Source organism: Mauremys reevesii, linkage group 1, assembly GCF_016161935.1.
Source record: "Mauremys reevesii isolate NIE-2019 linkage group 1, ASM1616193v1, whole genome shotgun sequence".
NCBI lineage: Eukaryota > Metazoa > Chordata > Testudines > Geoemydidae > Mauremys > Mauremys reevesii.
In genome coordinates this window covers 258055350-258076458 of record NC_052623.1, presented here as the reverse complement: position 1 = coordinate 258076458, position 21109 = coordinate 258055350, and the positions used below count along the sequence as shown (strand labels likewise).

At 43.0% G+C, this 21109-nt stretch overlaps 1 protein-coding gene across 1 annotated transcript in view; it reads right to left on the bottom strand.

Moving 5' to 3' along the window:
* Window positions 1–7005: 7005 nt before the first annotated feature.
* MKRN1 (makorin ring finger protein 1) overlaps window positions 7006–21109 on the bottom strand; it is a 30961-nt gene continuing 16857 nt past the window's right edge. The window contains exons 3-8 of the mRNA XM_039519948.1: window positions 19133–19359; window positions 11129–11355; window positions 10426–10640; window positions 9580–9690; window positions 8961–9099; window positions 7006–8638 (exon numbers count right to left, since the gene is read on the bottom strand). Of these exons, the coding sequence (XP_039375882.1) occupies window positions 8426–8638; window positions 8961–9099; window positions 9580–9690; window positions 10426–10640; window positions 11129–11355; window positions 19133–19359 (1132 nt within the window). The 3' untranslated portion in view covers window positions 7006–8425. The remainder of the gene's footprint in view (window positions 8639–8960; window positions 9100–9579; window positions 9691–10425; window positions 10641–11128; window positions 11356–19132; window positions 19360–21109) is intronic.

Here is a 21109-nt window from a genome sequence, read left to right as displayed (position 1 = left end):
TAACCAGTAATTTGTCCGGTGTAGGCAGCTTCCACAGAGCTAATGCTACTTGCTTGACAAGGGTGGTCTCTCTTCTCATCAAGAGGTTCTGCAGCATTGTTCTGTGCACTGTGTGACGAACACTCACTGGTCTGCAGTTGTTGTTTCACCTGGCACAGGTCCCCTTCCCTCTACCTTGTAGAGGAGGGAGCAGAGCCTTTTTGCATGAAGTGAGTGCATGCCATCTCTTGTTGGGGGACTCTTGGCAAGTCTTCAGTAGCTCAAACAGATAATCCTACCACTGAGGATTCAGCTTAGCCTCCATTTTGGGATGATATTAAAGAAAAGGCTACTTTTCCCTGGGACTTTCAGGAGTTTGATTCCCATCTCCCACAATTCCACTGAACCCCCTACTCATAGACTCCCTTTTGAAATCTCTTCCCAAGTTCTTGAAAAAAGTAATTGGGCTGGGCCAGAGCCCAATGGGCAATGTGTTTAACAACACTTTTCTGTGCATTCACACACAGCAATGTAGTAAAGTGCAATAGGATTCCTAATGCACAAGCGCTACTGGGCAATATTAATGATTACAGAGTATTTTCCAGTGTAAATTAAGCCATAACACTGAGAAACTTTATTGAAAATGGAAGCTTAGATTCTGGGACACAAAATGGCACCCACCAGAGGAAAAATACCTATCTGCCAAATTAGAACAATTTAACTCTTATTTAGCACGTCTCCCTAAAAAGCACCTGGGTACATATCACCTTGCCTTGGCCCAGGCTTTTTCTTTTAAACTGCTCTGGGATTCTTTGTATTTGTTCCACTTCCCACTCCTATCATCTGTAAATGTATTGTGTTTAACATCTCCATTAACAAGCAGGTAGAAAATGAGGCTAGATATTCATGGTGCCATTTCACAAGCTTCCCGGTATTTCATGTCCTCCAGTTAAAAGCCCTCTTAGCTACTGAAAAGATGGACAGAGCCTAATTTTGCTAAAAACCACCTTTAAAAGCCCATAAAACTAGTTCCAAGTGGCTGTTACACTCACTAACATCAGACCTTTACACTGGTGTCAGCTGAGACTGTTTGAGACAAGCCTATGGTTATCAGTGGTGTCCATAACAGGTCAACTGCAGTATGGCCAATCTTGAGCACTTAAAAGTGAATCAGGGCCTCAAAATATCATGATTGGCTTAAAAGCCACAAGTATTAAATGTGGGGTCTTTTTACTTGCCTTCTGGCTTTTGAATGTTTAGGGTACACTCATATTTTCAAGATTTTTTTCCACAACAAGGGACAGAACTTATTTTGAGGTGGGGTTTATAATGAAAGCTGAGAGTCTCATGTAATCACTGTAGGAGCTGGGGCTGTCAAACGTAAAATAAGACTTAGAAATACTGCAACTGTTCTTCCAACTGCAAGAGTCTGGTCAGACCAGTCGACAGGAGAGTTCAAATGTTACCCAGAGTCATGCTTTAAAAGGTTCTACGTGGAATGATGACAAACACTTTTATATCCCCGTACAGACAGGGGCCTCCAGCTTTTAGGGTCTGTTTACACTGGGCAATTAACAAACTGGTTACACCTGTAGTGTAGAGCATCATCAATCTTGAAATTTTCAGTAAAAACAGGTTAGGCCACCAAAACCCAGTTCTATATAACTGCTGTTTTAACTGAACTGGTTTAAAACTGGGTAGAAAGTTCCCCTTAGGAAAGCTTAAGGGTACATTTTTTTTTCAAAGGCACATAAGTGAATTAGGATCTTAATTCCCTTTTTAAAATAAATTTAGGAGCCTAAATCTCACGAAGTCAATATTTTAATCTTATGTTACTAGGCAGTAATATGGTTTTTATAAAACATGGTATAAAAAGAGTAAACACTACCTATAATGAGATTTAAAATAGCAATACTGGCCACTTCCTGGAAGAAGTGTTTACAAGGTAGCTGTAAATTAAGGCTGTACTCCATTACACCTGCCTGCATCAACGTTGTCTATAGTATGAAACTGAACCATTATTGATTGCAGTCAATCTGGGTTCGGTGTCCACAGAACAAACTATGTTCAGCAAGCCAAGGCCCTAGTAACTTAATTAAATAAAATTGACAATGCAGTCAGTGGGTTTTTAAAAAATTTAAATATAGCTGCCATATAATTTCATCTGCCACACCAAAAGTGTCTAAATAAATAAATCAATCAATCTAGGGACCTTGGCCCAGAACTAAAATTAGTTTACTGCAGAGTATTCCGGGAATTGAGTGCAATTCAGCTCGTGTTCACACACAAAACAGATTACCACGATGCACAAGCTGTGCCATCCCTGTTGCAATTTTACTTGCTTGGAAGAAGATTCACCACAATTATGTACATGCTTGAGGTCACTACACCATTCTAATGAAATTAGACTGAAAGAATGGGCATTGCAGTTGCAAGTGGTCCTTACAGCACAATCCCACAAGACTCCAGCAATCTCTGGAGTCACTACTCTTTCCTTTTACTCCCATTCTGATGATTTTTCCAGGTTTGAGCTATTGCAGTACTGGTCATTGTATGTATTCATTGCTACTTATAAAAGAAAACTCATACCCATTTAAGGATTATTGCTTAAAAAGAAAAGGATATTGCCAGTGCTTCAATATCCTGGGAAATTTCCCAAAATCTGGGAATTTCTGAGTAAAATGTTTCAACTTGGAAAATTGGGAATTTTCATTCAAAACCTAAATAATCCTGGGAAAATTTCATAAAAAGCAAGACTTTCCAAATCTCAAAAATTCTGGGAAGTTTTAATAAAAAGTAAAATATTTGCGCTTCTTTTAAAATTTCCTTCAAAATACGTTCTTCCATTGGTGAATATTTGTCACGTGATTTTCATAATTGGGCTGTGCTGCTCTCCTATTGGTGGTGCTTCAACATACTATATCATGACAGCACAAGTGAAGTGACAAGTGCACACATGCACTCACAACAAACCAACCTTAGCAACAGCTGGTTGGCGGGTAATGAGGAGATGGTTATCAAATTTATCTTCTCGGTAAGGTTTCTTCCAATAATTAAATATATTGCAATAGTTACTGATTATGATTAGTTTCTTGGCCTGTCATTAAATCTCTAAAATTTTGTCTTTCGTGCTTGCAGTTGCACAGATAATATGGACCAGAGCATTCGGCTGTTCATAAATTTGTAACAGCACCTTCCTCCAGGCAAATATTAAATATCTTCACCTACTGTGTTAGGTAATAATATATAATATGTTCCCTTCTTTGATTTAAATATAAATTGAAATATACATTATACTAATTATTGCATTCCATTATTTCAGAGATCTCTTTCCATTTTTTATCTAACAAAGGCTGGTGAGAAGAGGAAGAGGACTGCAGGAGTAGACAAAGATCCATCCACGTCGAAACAAAAACAACGGAATAGCACCCCCAACAGAGTAAAACTTAGAGATTATAATAAGGAAAAGAGTGTTATTTGTTCTGTTTGCTTTTTCATCTTATTTTATAATCATATGTTTACTTTTTATTTTTTCAAAGTAACTGATGTACAGTACACTGCAGGGCACATGCTGTACTTATTAACTTTTGTATTGTAATACTTCAGTGAAATTTGTATAAAAACACATTGTTTTCTATAATTTCAATCCTACTCCTCCTGTGTTAAAATATTTTATTGACTGTATAAGTAACAAATTTAAAATTGAAAAACATGTCTATACGTATAAAAATTATAAATAAATGTGAAATATCTCAAACAAATAAGAATAATAACTATGTAATATATATTCTATAGTTATTAAAAACACACATTACGTTCCCTTGAGATTTTGAAATAAAAAACTTTATCTGGGAATTTTTCACCAGATTTGGGAATTTTTTAGCGCTAGGCTGGGAAAAGTTGGCATCACGATATAGAAGCACTGGATATTGCTATGCAATATCATTTCGTTTTACAAAATGCCTGATATGTTAACATGTTAAAATGATATTTAACAAAATATATAGCACCTGTCCCACTGTGGTTTGCTATGGCAAATCATCCTGCTCCCAGGACCTAAATTCCCTGTAAGCTGCACGGCCATGCAGCCAGCAGGCTAGCAAGGGCCACGCAGGCAGGGAGAAGCGCCCCCTTCCCCTGGCCCAGCCCAGCCCTGCCCCGCCAGAGCTTCCGGGGAGAGGAGCCCCTGCCCTGGCGGAACCCCGCCCCACCAGAGCTGCCGTGGCTGGGGAGAGGAGCCCCTCCCTAGCCCAGCCCCACCCCACCGGAGCTGCAGCAGCCAGGGAGAGGAGTCTCTCACCCGGCCCCGAGCTGCTGCGACGAGAGACGGCTGTGGGAAGTTCTCTCCCCCTGCCGCAGCCTGCACCCCAAACCACTCAGCCCCACCTCAGAGCTCGCACCCCCCACCCCAACCCTCTGCACCCCAGCCTTGAGCCCCATCCCCCGAACCTCTCATCCCCAGCCCCATCCCAGAGCTAGAGCCCTCACCCCCTGCACCCAACCCTCTGCTCCAGCCCTGAACTCCCTCCCGCACCCCAAACCCTTCATCCCCAGCCCCACCCCAGAGCCTGCATCCCCATCTAGAGCCCTCATCCCCCCACACGCCAACCCTAGCCCTGAGCCCCTTCCAACACTCCAAACCCCTCGGCCCCACCCTCACCACACATCACCTCCATATTGGTGCACATAACAAAATTCATTCCGCACAGGGACATAAATGAGAGGGAACACTGCGCCAGGACCTAGGCTGGAATATTTACCCACATACGAACAACTTTATACTATGTGGGAGGGGTTGTGTGGACCCATAGCACTATCACAAGATACAAAAGTCAAGTGAACCAATGTAAATTTCCATCGCATAATTTAGTGGAGGTGAAATTTAGCAAGGGCTAATCCAAGATGTTAGAAGAAGGAACATGGCTGTGAGAGAAGTTTTGTCTAATTCCAAGTTTTCATTGGCAGGATTATGCCTTGAAGCATGAGAGTTTTTATATATCTTTTATATATTTTTATCCTGAATTCCTGTGGATGTTATCAGTCTCATCTATTTCTGAATGTAAAGCTTTAAAAAAAAAACAAAAAAACCCACTGTAGTAGCACATTTCACAGATCAATTTTCTTTACAAACATTTCCGCTTACCATTTCAAAATCTGTTGCCTTTCAATCTTATTGAACTTCCTCTTACTCTTGTATGCTGAGAAAGCGTACATAGAAGCCAATGATTGATTATACCATTTATTTTTTGTATACTGCTCACATATCCTCTTAGCCTCTTCTTTAAGACTGAATCTGTTGCATTGCTAGCCCCATCAGAATTAAGTCAGAATCAGAGTTGATTAATAAATAACCAGACTTGTTTATAATCAGACCCAATACCCAGCCAAGTTCAAGTGGAGAGGCTGTGCAATGATATAGGAAGGCACCTCCCCTTGGGAAAATAAAACATTGCATTTTAAAAAAATTAGGAACATTTCATAAGAAAAAATATCAGAAAGGAAGTGCCTACCTTGTATTGAGCTGGAATTCTGTAGTAGGAGAACCTGTCTGTGGCCAGCTAGATTCTGTTGATATACCAATGAATGGGCACCCAAAATAACCCAAATGCCCGATTGCATCTGATGTGAGATGCAGAAACAAATGGTGCATGAGACTATTCAAAAGCCAAAATCAACATCTTTCAGTGCACACATCTTATTCTCAATGAAGATAAAGCATACTATTCTATCCCTAACCCTTATAGAGAACATTGGGCTTCCTCGTTCCTTTCCTTTGCACAGCCAAGTCTGCTACCTCCCTGCCTTCCCTCTCAACACTTCCTCCTCTCCCACAACACATCCTAGTGTCATTTTTTTGTTGTTAAATAACAGTATGTGCACATCTGTAAATGATTTGGCACCTAGCTGTCTACAGGAAAGTTAATTTGTCCATGTTTAGTTCTGCTTTCTCTTCATTAAATCTTTTTTTCCCTCCTCTCCCATTTCCTTCCAAAACTGTTGTTACTCTGTTGCTGCATCCTTCCCTATTTCTCCTATGCTTTCATCTCCCCCACCTAGCTCTGTATCCTTTTCCCTCACGCTGCCTGGCCTCTACCACCCCCACACTTCTCCCTCCTATTTGGGATCTGTGCACTCTACTAGCCACCTCATAATGTCTGGGTGCAGGATAAGGTATCTGGATTGTCTAAGACAGTGGGTCTCAAACTTTTTTTTACTGGCGACCCCTTTCACATCGCAAGCCTCTGAGTGTGACCCCCCTAATAAATTAAACACCCTTTTTAATATAATTTAGCATCATTATAAATGCTGGAGGCAAGTGTGGTTTGGGGTGGAGGTTGACAGCTTGCAACCCCCCATGTAATGACCTCACAACCCCGAGAGGTCCCGACCCCCAGGTCTAAGACCAGTTTCAACAGTACTCACCTCTTCCTTCACCCCTGCCCCCACAGTCAGTTTGAAAACATTTTCACAGCTGTTTACTTAAGTATCTCCCGATTCCCCGTGACGAAGGTGGTTTACAATGTAATATACACAGTGGCCCATAAAGGAGCATGTGGTCTACCAGGAAGTAGTTAGCGTACAGTAGTGCTTTGAGTTCTCTGGATAAACAGTACTAAGTACAAAGTATTATAGCAGGCGTTTATTACCCACTGACACCACAAGCAATATTTGATGTGCATGTTATAAAATGTACAGCCCAGAACAAACTGACAGAATTGAGCCAGTCTTAGAACTCAACTCTGAGAAGGAAAACCACCTCTTATCACTCAGTGGTAATCCCAAGCACTTTCATAGTTTGGTGGTCTCAGCTGTCTTTGTTCATAAAATGTTCTCTCTTTATATATTATAGAATTTCCTGTTTTGCATAAGGGTGTTGACAAGATACAATTGTGTATTAATGCTGCAGCATGACTATGGCATTGCAGAGGACTCAGTAATTAGTAGTAACCAGACTAGTTTACACTAAGGGCATACAAAGAGAGGCTGAGATCTAGAGACTCTCAGCTTAAAGAAAGAACAGACTTCTTGTTTAATTGTTTGTTTGTTTTTTATTTCGGAAAAGTGCTTCTTACAAAAGGCAGCTGCAAAACAATACATCATAGAGCTCAGCAACAACTTCTTATTCCATTTTAAAAGTGAAAGGAGAGGCTGTCTCAGGGCAAGAGAAGCAGTAGAACAGATCATGGGGCATCCATGAGTCATTAAAAGAGCAGCAATAATTTAATGCAAGATGAAAATTCCTGCACTGGAGCTTTGGTGGCGAGATATGAGCTCTTATCAATGGAATTCTATCTTGCTATTGCATGACTGCTAGTTCTTTTCTAGGTAACTCAATAACTCACAAGTTCGCAGCTCTTCCAAGCAACCGGCATAATTCAGATGGGATATGAGCCAGGAGTGCCTTGAACCAACTAAGTAGTATAATGATTTCCTGGATAAGCTCATGGCTTGAGTGGTTATCGATGGTATAAAACTATGTGAGCAATGCAATTAAGGGATCCCGACTTGATGTTCTACTGGATAACAATATGGTGAGAACCCTCTTCTGGCTCACCAGGTTCCTACTTTTAGTCAGTCCCTATAATATACATCAGAGAGAGCTGGTGTATTAAGGAGTGTCAAGTTATACCTGATGGTTAAGACCATTGCCACAGACTGGGCTGAGACCACTAAACCAGTTTCGTGTCCAATTGGAGACTACAATTCATGCACCAAAAGGGGAGGAGAGTTAGTTTTTGTTTTCTTAAACATATACAGAGTCTCCCAGCCCTTGAGATCCAACTCTGCGTTTATTTGTTTATACACATTGAAAGTTCTCCTTTCACGTACAAACACATTTTCCTTTCATGCTAAACACAGTAAAAACCTGGAACATTCGCACCTGGTTCTGGTTACACAGTAGTAATAGTAATGTGCAAGTAAACAAGAGACCAAAACCACAAATGAAGATGTGTACATGAGGGGGTTGGAACAGAGCTGAAGCCAGCAAGAAGTACGTGTGTCTGGCCTAAAATCGGAAGTATTGATTTGAAGTCCACAGCAGAAAAAGGCCACTGGCCAATTTATATCCCCCACTGCATGGCCACTGCTCTCATTTTTGTATCTGGGCTCTTCAAGATGAGTGTGGAAGTCTGTAAACACTTTAACCCTGGAACTGGGTGAATCCTGTCGGGAACACAGATGAAGCAACAAACCTAAGCTAACTGTTTGACAGTTAATTCATTTTACAAAAACTAACGTTTTAAAGATTTCTTGTTATTTGTTTAAACAGAGAAAAACAAACACTCCTGGGGCAAGGGGAGGAGACAGACCCTGGGTAAAAGTTATTACAACAGCACCTGGAATTGATAGGCCTGCCTAGGAGAAACACAGGCACTGCCACAACACCACAGGAAAGAGCTACTGTCTGATGCCGAGCAGACAGTCCAAACTCCGCTGACAGGTGCTATAGATCCAAGTCATAATAATCTTCCAGCTCGTCATGAAACAAGTCCCACTCGTCCTCGGAGTCTGTCAACTCATCATCACCTCCTGCTGCCAAAAGCATGAGCAACATTTCGCCGAGCTCAAAGGTCACAACCTCATCCTCATCGTTCTCGAAGGGATCGCTGCTCTCCCTCTCCTCAATGAATTCCCAGAACCGATTCCTTCGCTGGGCCTGCAAAGGGAACACAGTTATTGCTCTTGTGTGACCGAGAGTTACAAGATACATATGCTCAGCTCCCAGGTATATAACATGCAGCTAGTCATGCTTCACAATGGGATCTGCATTTACTCCTATTTTAGCTGACCACCAACACTTCAAGATACAGGTGACATTAAGAAATGTGTCTCTTCCATAGTCTCCCCTCCATCACTTCCAGTCTTTGGATCACTCTCCCCTCCAATCCACTATGTATGTTTTACTACATAAGCAAATCTGAGGCATTCACACCTTTTCCTTCCCTCTTCCGAAAAAGTCTAAAAGCAATGAGACTTACCCGATATCTACTCGATGTTCCCACTTTCTGTCTCTGTGGCTCCTCTCGGCGACCATCGGGATATGCATGTTTGTAAAAACAGTTCCCTCCAAATGGACAGCTCCCACGGCCTTCATCAAAATACCTGCATGGCTTGTTGCTGGAAAGGAAAATATCGCAACCCTTACTCACAGCAGAGCCACTCAGAATTCAGTATTGCATTTGCTTATGGTCCAGGGGGTCTCTTTAAATATGCACCATTTGCCGCTGACGCCATTTTATCAATAAAAATACATACACAGAAATGATGTATTACACTATGTGCATACCCAACAGATGTGTGCGTGGGTAGATGCATGCATAGGGAAGCTGATGACTCACAGTGCACAAGTCTACTACCTTATGGCTGTATCAATTATGTATTGGGTGGGTAAGGAAAAAGCTTGTGAGATCAATAAGTACATAGGAAAGCTAGGTGACTGTGTGGATGCATGCATCTGCGGGTGGATAAGTAAGGATGCACTTCACACGTGTGGGGGTGGAAAGGAGGTATGAGAGGGCTTTAGATAAACACCCTTGTTCTCCAGGTGCGCCCTTATCTCTGCAGTCTTAACTTGACAAAAGGCTGCAGCGCTCGTACCTCATTGCCTCCTTGTATTTCTGAATGAGTTTCTGCTTCTCTTCCTTCTCCTCCACCCAGTACTCACTTGGAATGACAAAGTTAGATGTGATCCGACATTCTGGGCAGGACCTGGGGAACGAAGAGACTGCACTGCAAAATTCCACATTACAGGGGCGCTCTGTCCTATTATAAAACATACCATGGCACATATCCCATCTTTAAAGATGTATCCTATTGTGCCTGGGCACTTACTGCCAGGACTTTATACTTTTTCAATCTACGTTCTCTTTTGCACAAGAAGACACCCTAAACTCTTCCTCTTCTTTCAGAACTCAACTCAGCAGCTGATCATTTTGTCTCCACAGAACTTGGGGGGAAAAAACATTTCACACAGACTCCTTTTTCTTTAGATTTAGATAAATTTATTTTTTGTAGTTTTGTTTGGTTTTTGTATTTGTTTGTTTGGGTTTCTTTAGAACACCTTAAAGAGGGTATCGGTCGGGTCGGTTGTTGGCTGGCTAATTAATCCGGGCAGTGAAAAGTTAGGAAACATACATTCAGAACTGGTTAATCTGTTTTCACCATCTAATCTGGATGCCTGAAACCTTTAAATGGTAACTAACTGAAGACAAAACATGACTTTCATCCAAATAAGTAGTTTGCAAAATCCAATCTAGACTAACTAGGTCAGAGTGTAAATACAAACAAAATGCTACCCCTGGAAGATGACTTCAATTCTGGCTTAACATTAGTTAGGATGCATTAAATGCAGTCTTTGTGGGGGGGGACTTTGTTGCAAGTTGTCACAAGACACTAAATTCTTCCCATGTAACAAAGCACAATCAAGATGGGGAAGTGCCTCACTTTATAATCTTGCTCTCGAATTGTTTAGCGCTCCTCCACTTGCGGATGCATTTGAGACAGTAAGTATGGTTGCAGTTGGAGAGGATCCCAAAGCGGCGCTCGCTGGGGTTGGCTTTTTCATATACCACCTCCATGCAGATCCCACACACCATGTCTTTACTACGCTGGACGGCAAATGAGAGCTCCATGTCCTTCTCATGAGCCTCAATGCAAGACTGAAGAGAGAGAGAAAACCAGCCTGTAATCTTGTGCACTATTTAATAGGTTTTAACTCACTAGTTTCATCTTAAATTTATTCTCCCCACATTCTAAACTAAAAAGAACAAACCACCTGGGAGGTTCAGGTCCTCAAAAAACAGTCTTTTAGGTAATAGGAGGCAATGGTCAACGTCAAGTTCAGGCTCTTTGCCAAGAACCCAGGCAGAAATAGCTGAATTAAAACTTCACGAAAAGTGACCTAAGTGAGTATTAGTACAGTTATACAAACTTTATCCTCAATGTAGACAGGGTCCAGCTTCTTTTAAACAAGGCTGCTTTGAAAACAGCCTTGACCAGGAAATAGTTCAGTTTGCAATGTGAACCTTCTTGTTAAGTGACTGACTTGTATGCAGTCAACTTCAGAAGAAAGGGAATGAATGACAGGTGATTGCACAAGGCAAGGGAGTAATTGAAGCTATTCAACACAAGCCATTTGTATGCTTACCTTTATGTGTTGGGATCTCTGGGCAGCATCAACTGGATGTAGGACCTGCAACCCACACATGTCACACACATCCCCATGGATATACACGCAGTTCTCTCCATAACGACATTCTCCTACTGCAGCGTAGGGGCACAGTTGCTTCTTCATCTCCACATTTGCTTGCTGCTTTTCATACTCTTCCTCAATTACCATTCCCTGCAAGGGTGTTTCGATGCAGGAAGGGGCAGCTGCAGGGGGAAGTTAGAGATGGTAAATGTGTTACATTTGAGGGCTAGGGTTCGCAATGCATGCTTTTCAGCTATAAAAAACTTTGGGTAAACCAACTCAGTTTATCCAAAAAACATAACAGAAAATGCACAAGGCTTGTGTCAATAAATCCCTCAAAACCTCACCCTGAAATGACTTAGCAATTTCTTCACCCTAGAAGGAAGCAGTTTCAACTCTGATTTTCTCAGCTTTCAGTATAAGCAAGGCAAGACAATCAGTGCATTAGTGGTGAGATTCAACTTTATCCAACAGGACAAGGTCAATACTAAGAAAACTGACCAATTCTGAAAGTGGGTAAATACTCTTGTGGGTCAACCATGCTTGTAACAAGGTTTGGTTCAAGTAAGAACTGAATTAAATCATGCTGAAAGTAGGTTAAAAACCCTGTCCCTCTTGCTTTTTGAACCAGTTCAAACATGATTTACATGGGCTGAAACAAGCTTCAGTACGTGGTGGTTAAACTCTTATGCTTCAACCACTAAAACTGGTGTTTTGTCCCTATACAGCCAACACATAGGCCCTGTAGAAGAGGACGGATACTTACCAGGAGGACTAACTTGGAGCTCCAAAAATACTGCCTCAACAGATTCTTATGCTCATGAGTCATGTTAGTTAGCATGCTGTTGCACAGGCTGCAGTTCTTAAGCAGTTAGTTGCTCGGGTGGCTTTCACTGCTGGACTCATAAGAATGTTCTAGAACAGAGGATACAAGAACCCTGCCCAAGTCTCTTACTACTGTGGCAAATCTCAAATCCCCCTTCTGAAGTGTAAGGAGGGATAATGAGCATGGATTTGTTGAGATCATACCTGCAGAGAATTCTGATCACAGGTAAGTAATCTTTGTTTCCTCTTCATAAATTGCCTCGGCTGTTCTTCATTCTGGAGAGAAGAACTAGCAGCATTAGTCCCGCAGGAACTAGCTGAAACAGTGATTAAAGGACTGAAGGACTTTTGTGCCTAAACATCCATATGATTTGTCCTGGTCATCAAGAGAACAGCACTGAGTAAGCTTATGAATTAAATTTAAAGAAAATGCTCTCCAAGTTCCTAGATATTTCTACAGACTAAATTAAATTGGCAGTGTTGCAGCAAGCCTAGTAAAAGGAGTCCCAAGAGCTTTTGATTAGCAGGATCCCTGCCTGGTCATAAATTGAGCTGAAAACCTTATCCATTTGTCTACTCTCTCTGGGCTGAGATGGATTTCTCTTGGGATTTCTCCCTTTATGCCAGGAACCTCCAGGATGATTTGTGAAATGGTATAACTGAATTTCCCTTTATCATCCAAATTATGGAATAACCTCACCAACTCAGTCATGAGACGAGAAAAGACAATGGTTCAGTTTAAAAGACAACTGAGATGCCACTCTAACTGTGAAGAAAGATAATCCAAGATTTGATATGGGAAAGAGAAAACAATCCAATATAAAATAAAGAGGACAGGATCCGGAGGCTCTTTCCTTAAAGGAATGAGAAACATTTCCACCTTAGGGCATAAGATTTCCAATGGACGGCTTACAAGATTCTAATGTAATTTGCTGGACTTCTTCCAAGAGCATTCTTCATCTACTAAACTCCAAGATGTAAAATGCCAGAGGAAGGAATTATGGATCTGGGTGCAGGTTCAATCTTCCCTTGTGAGATAACAGGTTTGGAAAAGTAGAGAAGAATCACCTGTTGCTCCTCTGCCAGAATGAGGCCTAGAACCAGAACTACTTTATAATCTGGTACTATAAGAATTGTGTGTTGCCTCTTGCATCTCCTCTTTAAGAACCACAGGCAAAAGAAGGGAAAAAACTAAGGTCTCCACCCCCATAGAGCAAAAAAGTATGGGGCAGGCATCACTGCTTTTGTGCAAATTGGTAGGCATTTGGTATTCTCTGCAGAAGCAAATAAGTATTTCTGGATGCCCCCACTTCAAGGTAAATTGAAGCACAAATGGCTTACTTTAAAGATCAGTCATATTGATCCTGGCTCAGCTTGTTTGCTATGGATTTTTTTTTTTGCCCCAGGCAAGTGAAAGACAAAAGAATGACTTAATTCTCAACTCACTAATCCCAAGGAATTGCTTCTTAACAAAGAGCAAGCTCTCCAGTTGCTCCCCTTCTTCAGTCCTCCATGCATCATGATACTACATTGGGATGAAGGGACCTCCATTGGTGTCTCTGGTTGCCAGAGTACATGTAACTCTCCTCGGTGAGCAAAAAAAATTTGGTCCAGCAGGCTGTTGAGTGAGCCTGCAAGCTATTCTTTCATCTGCATCAAGGGAAGGAAGCAGCTTTCAAGATGTTTACAATGGAGAAATGGGGTAGATCCTGGATCATGAAGTTTTCCCCTCCACACTGCTTGGCTGTTCATCTCAGCCACTCCACAGACTAGTCTGGTACCCCCAGCATGGCTTGCCTCACCGATTAGGAAACACTGGGTTACGGTGATATCCTAAGTGCTGGAAGTGAACTGCCAAGCTTGAACCTCAAGAGTATTTCCTGGGTGTTTGCTCCTCCAAACATACACAAAGCATACAACTCAAAGACCCAGGCTTCCAGACCAATCTTGAGGAAAAGCATTGTTGCTTTTCAAGTTACTGTGCATAATTTTCCATGAAAGCTTGAATCTGAACTTTACAGAAACAACCTGGAAGCTCTGAGATACAGATGTCTTCTTAAGGTCACTTTCAGAACATCACATGTATCAGATATATTGTTAGCAGCACACAACACTATCTTTAGCAGTTTCCTGACATTCCCAAGTAACAGCTTTCATTTCTCTTGGCTAACAATAATATTCCAAGAAGGGCAGGAGGTTGGATTAAAGGTGCAAATCATAATTTTGCCTTAACACTCTGATAAATGGCAATCTTCATTAAGAACCAACAAAAGAACACAACTGCACTGGCTCTTATCCATTTGACCTAGTGTCCTCGAATTATTTTACAGAGGTGCTGATCTTACAGCCTTGGAAGACCGGATCTTCTTGTCCAAATAATGGCTGCCAAAACCAATTGAGAACCTGGAGTCAGGCAAGTCCTTGTGGGCCTGAAAAAGGTTCTTTGCTACTGAAACAAATGGCTAGCTGCAACAGAAGCTTTTTTGTACATGCCATAAGGCACACTAATATTTCCCTCTTTTGATTCCCACGGCTAGATTTTTAAAGCTAGCTATCTTTTAAAGCTATCTTGGCACCTAAAATGCAGATAGTCCTCTTTGAAAATCCCACTAGATGCTCATCTGCAGCTTTATGTGCCGTATACCTTTAAAAATCTCCCAACATACTAAAGATTGTCTTTTCCTGAACTGCATATACAAAAAGTTCCCAAGAGTCTAGTATCATTGGCATGTATTAAAACAGGAAGAAACTGGGATATGTTCCTCATGCAACATGGAAGGGTGGTCCTGCCTGCCGGGGGAGAGGGGGGAGATAGCTCCCAGAATCATGGTCATGGGAGCAGTGCTGCGCAGAGCCACTTGCACCCCCCCTGCAGCAAACAGGAGCTGCCCCAGGTAAGTGCTCTGCACCTCCTGCCTGCCCCAGCCCTGAGTCTCCTCCTGCACCCCCACCCTGAGCGCCCTCCTGCACCCTAACTCCCTCCCAGACCCAGCACCCCCAGTCCTGAGCCCCAGGGGGTAAGCCAGGGGCACCTCCCCACCACTGTTCAATACTGTACAGTATATAATGCCTTTTGTCTGCCCCCCAAAATTTTCCCTGGAACCTAACTCCCCACATTTACATTAAATCTTATGGGAAAATTGGATTCTTTTAACATCGTTTCACTTAAAGTTGCATTTTGCAGGAACATAACTACAACGTTAAGGGAGGAGTTACTGTAATTGCATTCAGAAATTTACCAACCTCCATCTTAAAAACTAGTTAGGTTGTTAGTCCCCATTGTTAGCTCCCTACTGGAAGGCTGTTCCAGAACATCACTCCTCAGATGGCTAAAAATCACGTTCTAATTTCCAGCCTGAATTTATGGACAGAGCTATCCATTTGTTTTTATGTCAACATTATCTTTTAGCTTAAATAGCTTTTCTGCTGTTTAACTCCCCCAACCCCTGCAATGTATTTACAGAGCAATCATAACCCTTCTCAGCCTTCATTCTTTTAGGCTAAGCAAGCCATGCTCTTTTGGTCTCCTCTCATAAGTTAGGTTCTCCATTCCCCTGCTCATCCTGGTAGCCTTCCTCTGCACGTGTTCCAATTTTCTTTAAATAAAAAAACAACAACAACAACAAAAAACCTGGGTGACCAAAATTGTACATAGTACAGATAAGGGGGAGGGATAGTTCAGTGGTTTGAACATTGGCCTGCTAAACCCAGGGTTGTGAGTTCAATCCTTGAGAAGGCCACTTAGGGATCTGGGGCAAAAATTGGTCCTGCTAGTGAAGGCAGGGGGCTGGACTCGATGACCTTTCAAGGTCCCTTCCAGTTCTAGGAGATTGGTATATCTCCAATTATTACCTTTTTATCGCCTCTAATACTTCTCATCTCTACTGGAAATACCTCACCTGATGCAATCCTAGGATTGCATTTGCCTTTTTCACCACCGCATCACACTGATGGCTCAGTCATCCTGTGACTGACTAATACACTCAGGTCTTTCTATCATTTCCACCTGATGTAGGGTGACCATATTTCCCTATGCTGAATACGGGACACCTGGTAAAATTACTCATATTCAAGCGAGTTCAACAGCAATCGATCAGAACTATGCAGTACAAACATTCAAATTAACAACAAGTTGACTGAGCCCCTGTTAAAAAGAAATCCTGCATAGTTGGCTTCTTTTTATTTACCTTCTTATCTTTAAGGTTCACATGGGGAGTGGTGACCCGTACACCTCTCACACACGGGGGTGGGGGGGAGACCAACCAACCCGATCCCCCTGCCCAGCACTCTCCACCCTCCTTGCCAGGCTGGGCCTCCAGCACAGACCTGCCTCACCTGGTACGTGGTGCCACGTCTTCCTGAGGCAACAAGTGGGGAGGCATGCAGGGTCACATGCTCCCCTCCCCAGATTTCTGCCAGGGTTCACACCAGAATGTGGCCAGCAGCAGCCTTCCGGCACTGTGCGGAGGGAAGGGACGGGAGCTGCTTCCAGCCACAGGGTGAGGTGGTGGTGGGGAAGGGTTGATCTGTAGAGTCTGCAGAGCTCATCTCTTCTCCCCGCACCCACCCCGCATGGCTGGAAGCAGCTTGTCCCGTCCTGCCCACGTAGAGTCGAAAGGCAGCTAACACCTCCAGGCTGCTGCTGGCCACCAACATAACCCAGCCACCTCTGACTACAGCACGGGCAGGGAAGGAGTTAAGCCCTAAGGATGCATTGTGCTCCAGGGATCCTGATTGCAGGGGCTTCAGCAAACCCAGCCAGAGAGGTGGCTCAGCCGGGGAGGGTGCCTAGGGGACGGAGCAGCCCCACGCTCCCTAGGGGCAGGACCCAGGCTGAGGGGAAGGGCAGGTGAAGAGGGTGCTAAGTCCCTGCCCCGGGGATTGCTGTGGAGCCTGCTGGTTCAGGGTGTGAACAGGCTGGAAATCGCTTTCCCCCACCACTCCAGAGCTTAGCTGAGGGGCGGAGAGGCTGCCCCATGCCAGCGCTGTGCGGGGCTTTGGCACATGCAGGGCTTGGCTCCTCCTGGCCAGCGCCCTGGGCCAGAGGGTCTTGGGCTTTCCTGCAGCAGTGGCCCAGCCAGAGGCAGTGGGGGAAGGAAGGAGCCCCACAGCCAGGCTGCTGGTGAGCTGAGCGCTTTGACCAGGGGCTGGGGAGCAAAGCAGAGGGAGGACAGTGAGAGGGGGAATGCAAAAAGGGCCGATAGGTGGGCAGAAGAGGTGACATGTAACTGGCTGCCGCCTGGCGCCTGCCCACACTCACCAGCCACCACAGCGCACAGCCAGCACTGGCAGGAAGCGGGACGGGGCCCTGCTGGCCAAGAGCCAGCACACAGCAGGGGGAGGAGCCAGCTTGGTATGTTCATATCTAACACAGGGAGCCAGCTCACCCACTCCCATCCCCATTGATGGGGCCACTAAACCCCGCCTCCCTCCAGTCAGCAGGATGACCCGTCAGTACTGATGGGGCGTGCGAGGGGAGACAAAAATGGGCAAATTGTCCCATATCTTCTAAGAAAAAGTTGGGACACCCGCAGAAGGGCTTAAATACAGAACTGTCCCTTTAAAAATGGGACATCTGGTCCCCTAAGCTGACACCACCCCAGTTCATAGCAAAAATTCTAGTTAGTCCCTAAATGCAAGGCCCTGCACTTTATACTATTAATTTTAATTCAATTTCTAATACTCCAGTCCTCAAAGTCATCCAGTTCTTTCAGCTTCATCCTCTGTATTGATGATGCCTCTCAGCTTTGTTAGACTCATGCTCTGGTGACCCTGAGTCTCCATAAATTGTGTCCCTGACCAAGCATGGAGAGGACCCAACCTCAGTAAGACCAAGTAAGAATGTTGGCCAGACAGCATTCCTAAATGTCAAGGCACTGAAGAAGAAGAAGAAGAAGAAGAAGAAACATCAAAACACACAGCTCTGCTCTCAGATCCAGTATTCAACTGATTTCACAAGCAGAAGGGGTTTTTTTTTGTTTTTTTTTTAAACTATGCACCCCTTTGCCCCAGTGAAAACAGAGATCAGCATACTGTCACTATAGATAAGCAGCACTGGAAGAGAAAACAGGTGGGTCTTTATTCCTGTGGACCTACTGGAACATCCACGCTACATAGACCAAATGATTATCTGCAGTTACCAATTCTGATACCTCCAGAACGGAATTCACCCTGCAAGATGACTGCCTTCAAATCAAACGGCACCAAAAGCTGCCCTTTCCTTGAAGTCTTAACTGTGAAATTATTCCCTGTTCACACTAACAGTAGAAGTAGATGGTGGACTCAGTATGCAGATATGAGGGCATCAAGGGTTCCTGCAGGAACAGAACAGGTCTAAAAAAATCTCAAAACTATAATGAGTCAACCCCAAAGTTCTCTCCACCCCAGCCATAATGGTGTGGTGATAACAGCTACTCATGCTCCAAGGTCTTATTTGAAGTTTTTGTTGCCCTGATTCATGGATGCTATATGGCCAGGCAGCAAAACCTCTTCTAAGTAAGCATTTTCAGCCAGCTTGTTTCCTCCTGGGCCTGGGAATAATGGCAACACAAAGATTCTCCAAGGCAGACCAGACAACAGATGTACTGAGCACATATATTTTGGTAACAAGAGCACCCTCTTGAAATCTGATTTCATGCCATCATCCATGGTGTCCTACGAAAAGTCAATTACAGAAAGATAGATTCTTTTCTTTCTAGTGTTTAATATTAAAAAATTGTATATGTACAACAAACACATGCACCCCTTCTCAAAGGGGAGAGAGAGGGAACTTGAAGGAGAAGGTTCTGCAACCTACTTAGACCAGGGGGAAAAAAGGAACTGAGGAACTACAGGGTGAGTCCTTCATTACATAGGTTCTAGAACATTTGGGTCTGTGCCCCAGGTGCAACATTGTCCCCAGTAACTGCTGTGGAATCACTGCACTGGCCATGCAAGAGTGTGCGAGCCAACTTCAGAATAGGGGGATCAATTAAAAACAATTAATGAAGAAGAATATATTCCACTTTAAAAATACAAACATCCACACTCATTACAGATGGCTTAAGATGACAAAACACAGAACAAGTAGTTTGCACACTGCATGTAATTGTGAACCCACAAAAGAAAATTACCGTTATCCCATGATCAGCTTACCACGTCCACAATATGGCTGCCCAGGGACAAATTCTACAGCATTCACCCAGTCTTCAGCACCTGCTCCTGTAGCTGCCAGATCTGTATCTTCAAGGTCAGTCTCACCAGTGCTTGCTTCAAGTGCTTCAGGGACAGACGGGAGGTCTGAAGATGCTGATGGATAAGATTTTGCAGCTGGATTCACAGTAGTCACTTCTTCCCGCTTCAATGGCTTGGTATGTTCATATCTAACAAATTAAATGCTGCATGTAAACTCAGTAAGAAGTCACCCATACAATAGCCTTGTACAAAAGGACTGATATACAAGCACAGGGAGATGGTGTCACTGAGGCATAATACCAGAGGTGCCCTAGATTTCCCAGAGCTAGATTAGAAAAGTGACCCTTTACATAGACACAGTTTACTTTAAAACCTACCCGCACTGTTTAAGGGGACAGTAGCTATTGGTGATTTTGCAAGAGATGAAGCAGTCCACAGCAAATTTGCCTGTGTGCTTCTTACAACTGCTTATTTCAACCATATCTGAAGCTGGCCCTTTCAAAGCATATGCAGATATGCCATTATTGAATACTTCCTACTTGCTCAACATTTCATCATTGTGCCTCATTCAGACATTAAAAACCAAACAGCTACTTTGACTCAGTAAACATACTTTCACCCTCCCCATCCAAACTCCCCAGCCTTACATCCATGATGAACACAAAAGGTGTCACTATTTACTAATGAGATCCCTTAATCCCCTATCCACCAAGGGGCTGAAAATGTTGCTTCCTTAGAAGTCCAAGTCCTGCCAGCCCTCAGGCTCCAGAGACTAGAAAATTAGTTTCATTCGCAGATCTAAGATTTATTTTTCTGTTAATATTTCAGAGATATTTGCCAAAGATTTTTACACTGATGGGAACAGTTAATGAAGAAGATACAATTGTTAAAACATAAAAAGCGGAGAAGTGCTCAGTCTGACTGGAGAGGGTGTCCTAGTTCTGTGTAAATCAGTAACATTCTCAAAGGGAAGTCAACCATGCCTCTCAGCATGGTTCCCTTGCTCTTTCAATTGAGAATCTTAAGCCTTCACACCTACGCACATCTTCAAATGGATGATGACTAAGTGATATAGGCCAGCATATAAAAAAGACTGTTCAGAGATTTCCCCAGGTTTACATTCATATAATAGTAATCCCACTATCCATGAGAGAGAAAAAAAAATTAGATTTTGTACTAGGTTTTATTTTGGTAACATTAGTGTTTCTGCAGTGTGCAACTGTACACAATCATGCAATAAATATTTGACTATATGCAGGTTTCAATAACTTAAGTCAGAGACCTACGAGTAGCCTTTGAAGTTTATTCAATTTATGACTGTTTAGCCTTGCTAAACCCAGTCCACACTGGACAAATGTCAAAATCCTTTGCATGCACACTCCTCTTGTCGGAGAGTTACAGGCCTCTGATTTTAAGTAAGGTTAAGTTTGCATCAGCAAGTTCGCATCTGTTTGCACAGACAATGCTTTAGATGCCTTGCTACTATACTTCAAAGTTACATTCCCTAGAAAGGGCCTCAAAAGTGTCACATGCTCACTTTTCAACAGCTATGAGTACAATCAGAAGCACTGCTGAAAGGGGAATCGGTTATTTCTGAAGACAATGACCCACTCACCAAGTGTAACTGATTATCTCACCAGCCTTGTCAGTTTGAAAGTTATCTAGATTTTGACAAATATATCTCATTATGCAATTGTTAGATCTGAATTCTGCTTGTGTCTGAACAATGGTCTCCCCCCTCCCTTTGCCTGTTTATTCCTGCTGTGAAGTAAGCAATACATTTGAGATGTCACTGTAGGACTCAGCAAAAGGGAGGAGGTGGGCTGCGAAGGAGAGATTCTTATTAAAACAATTTGGCAGTTTCAATGGAATATAGGAAAATATTGCTCAAGTTTTGTTCTCTCTTATTTTCTCTCATTAATAGACAACCTCCGCTGA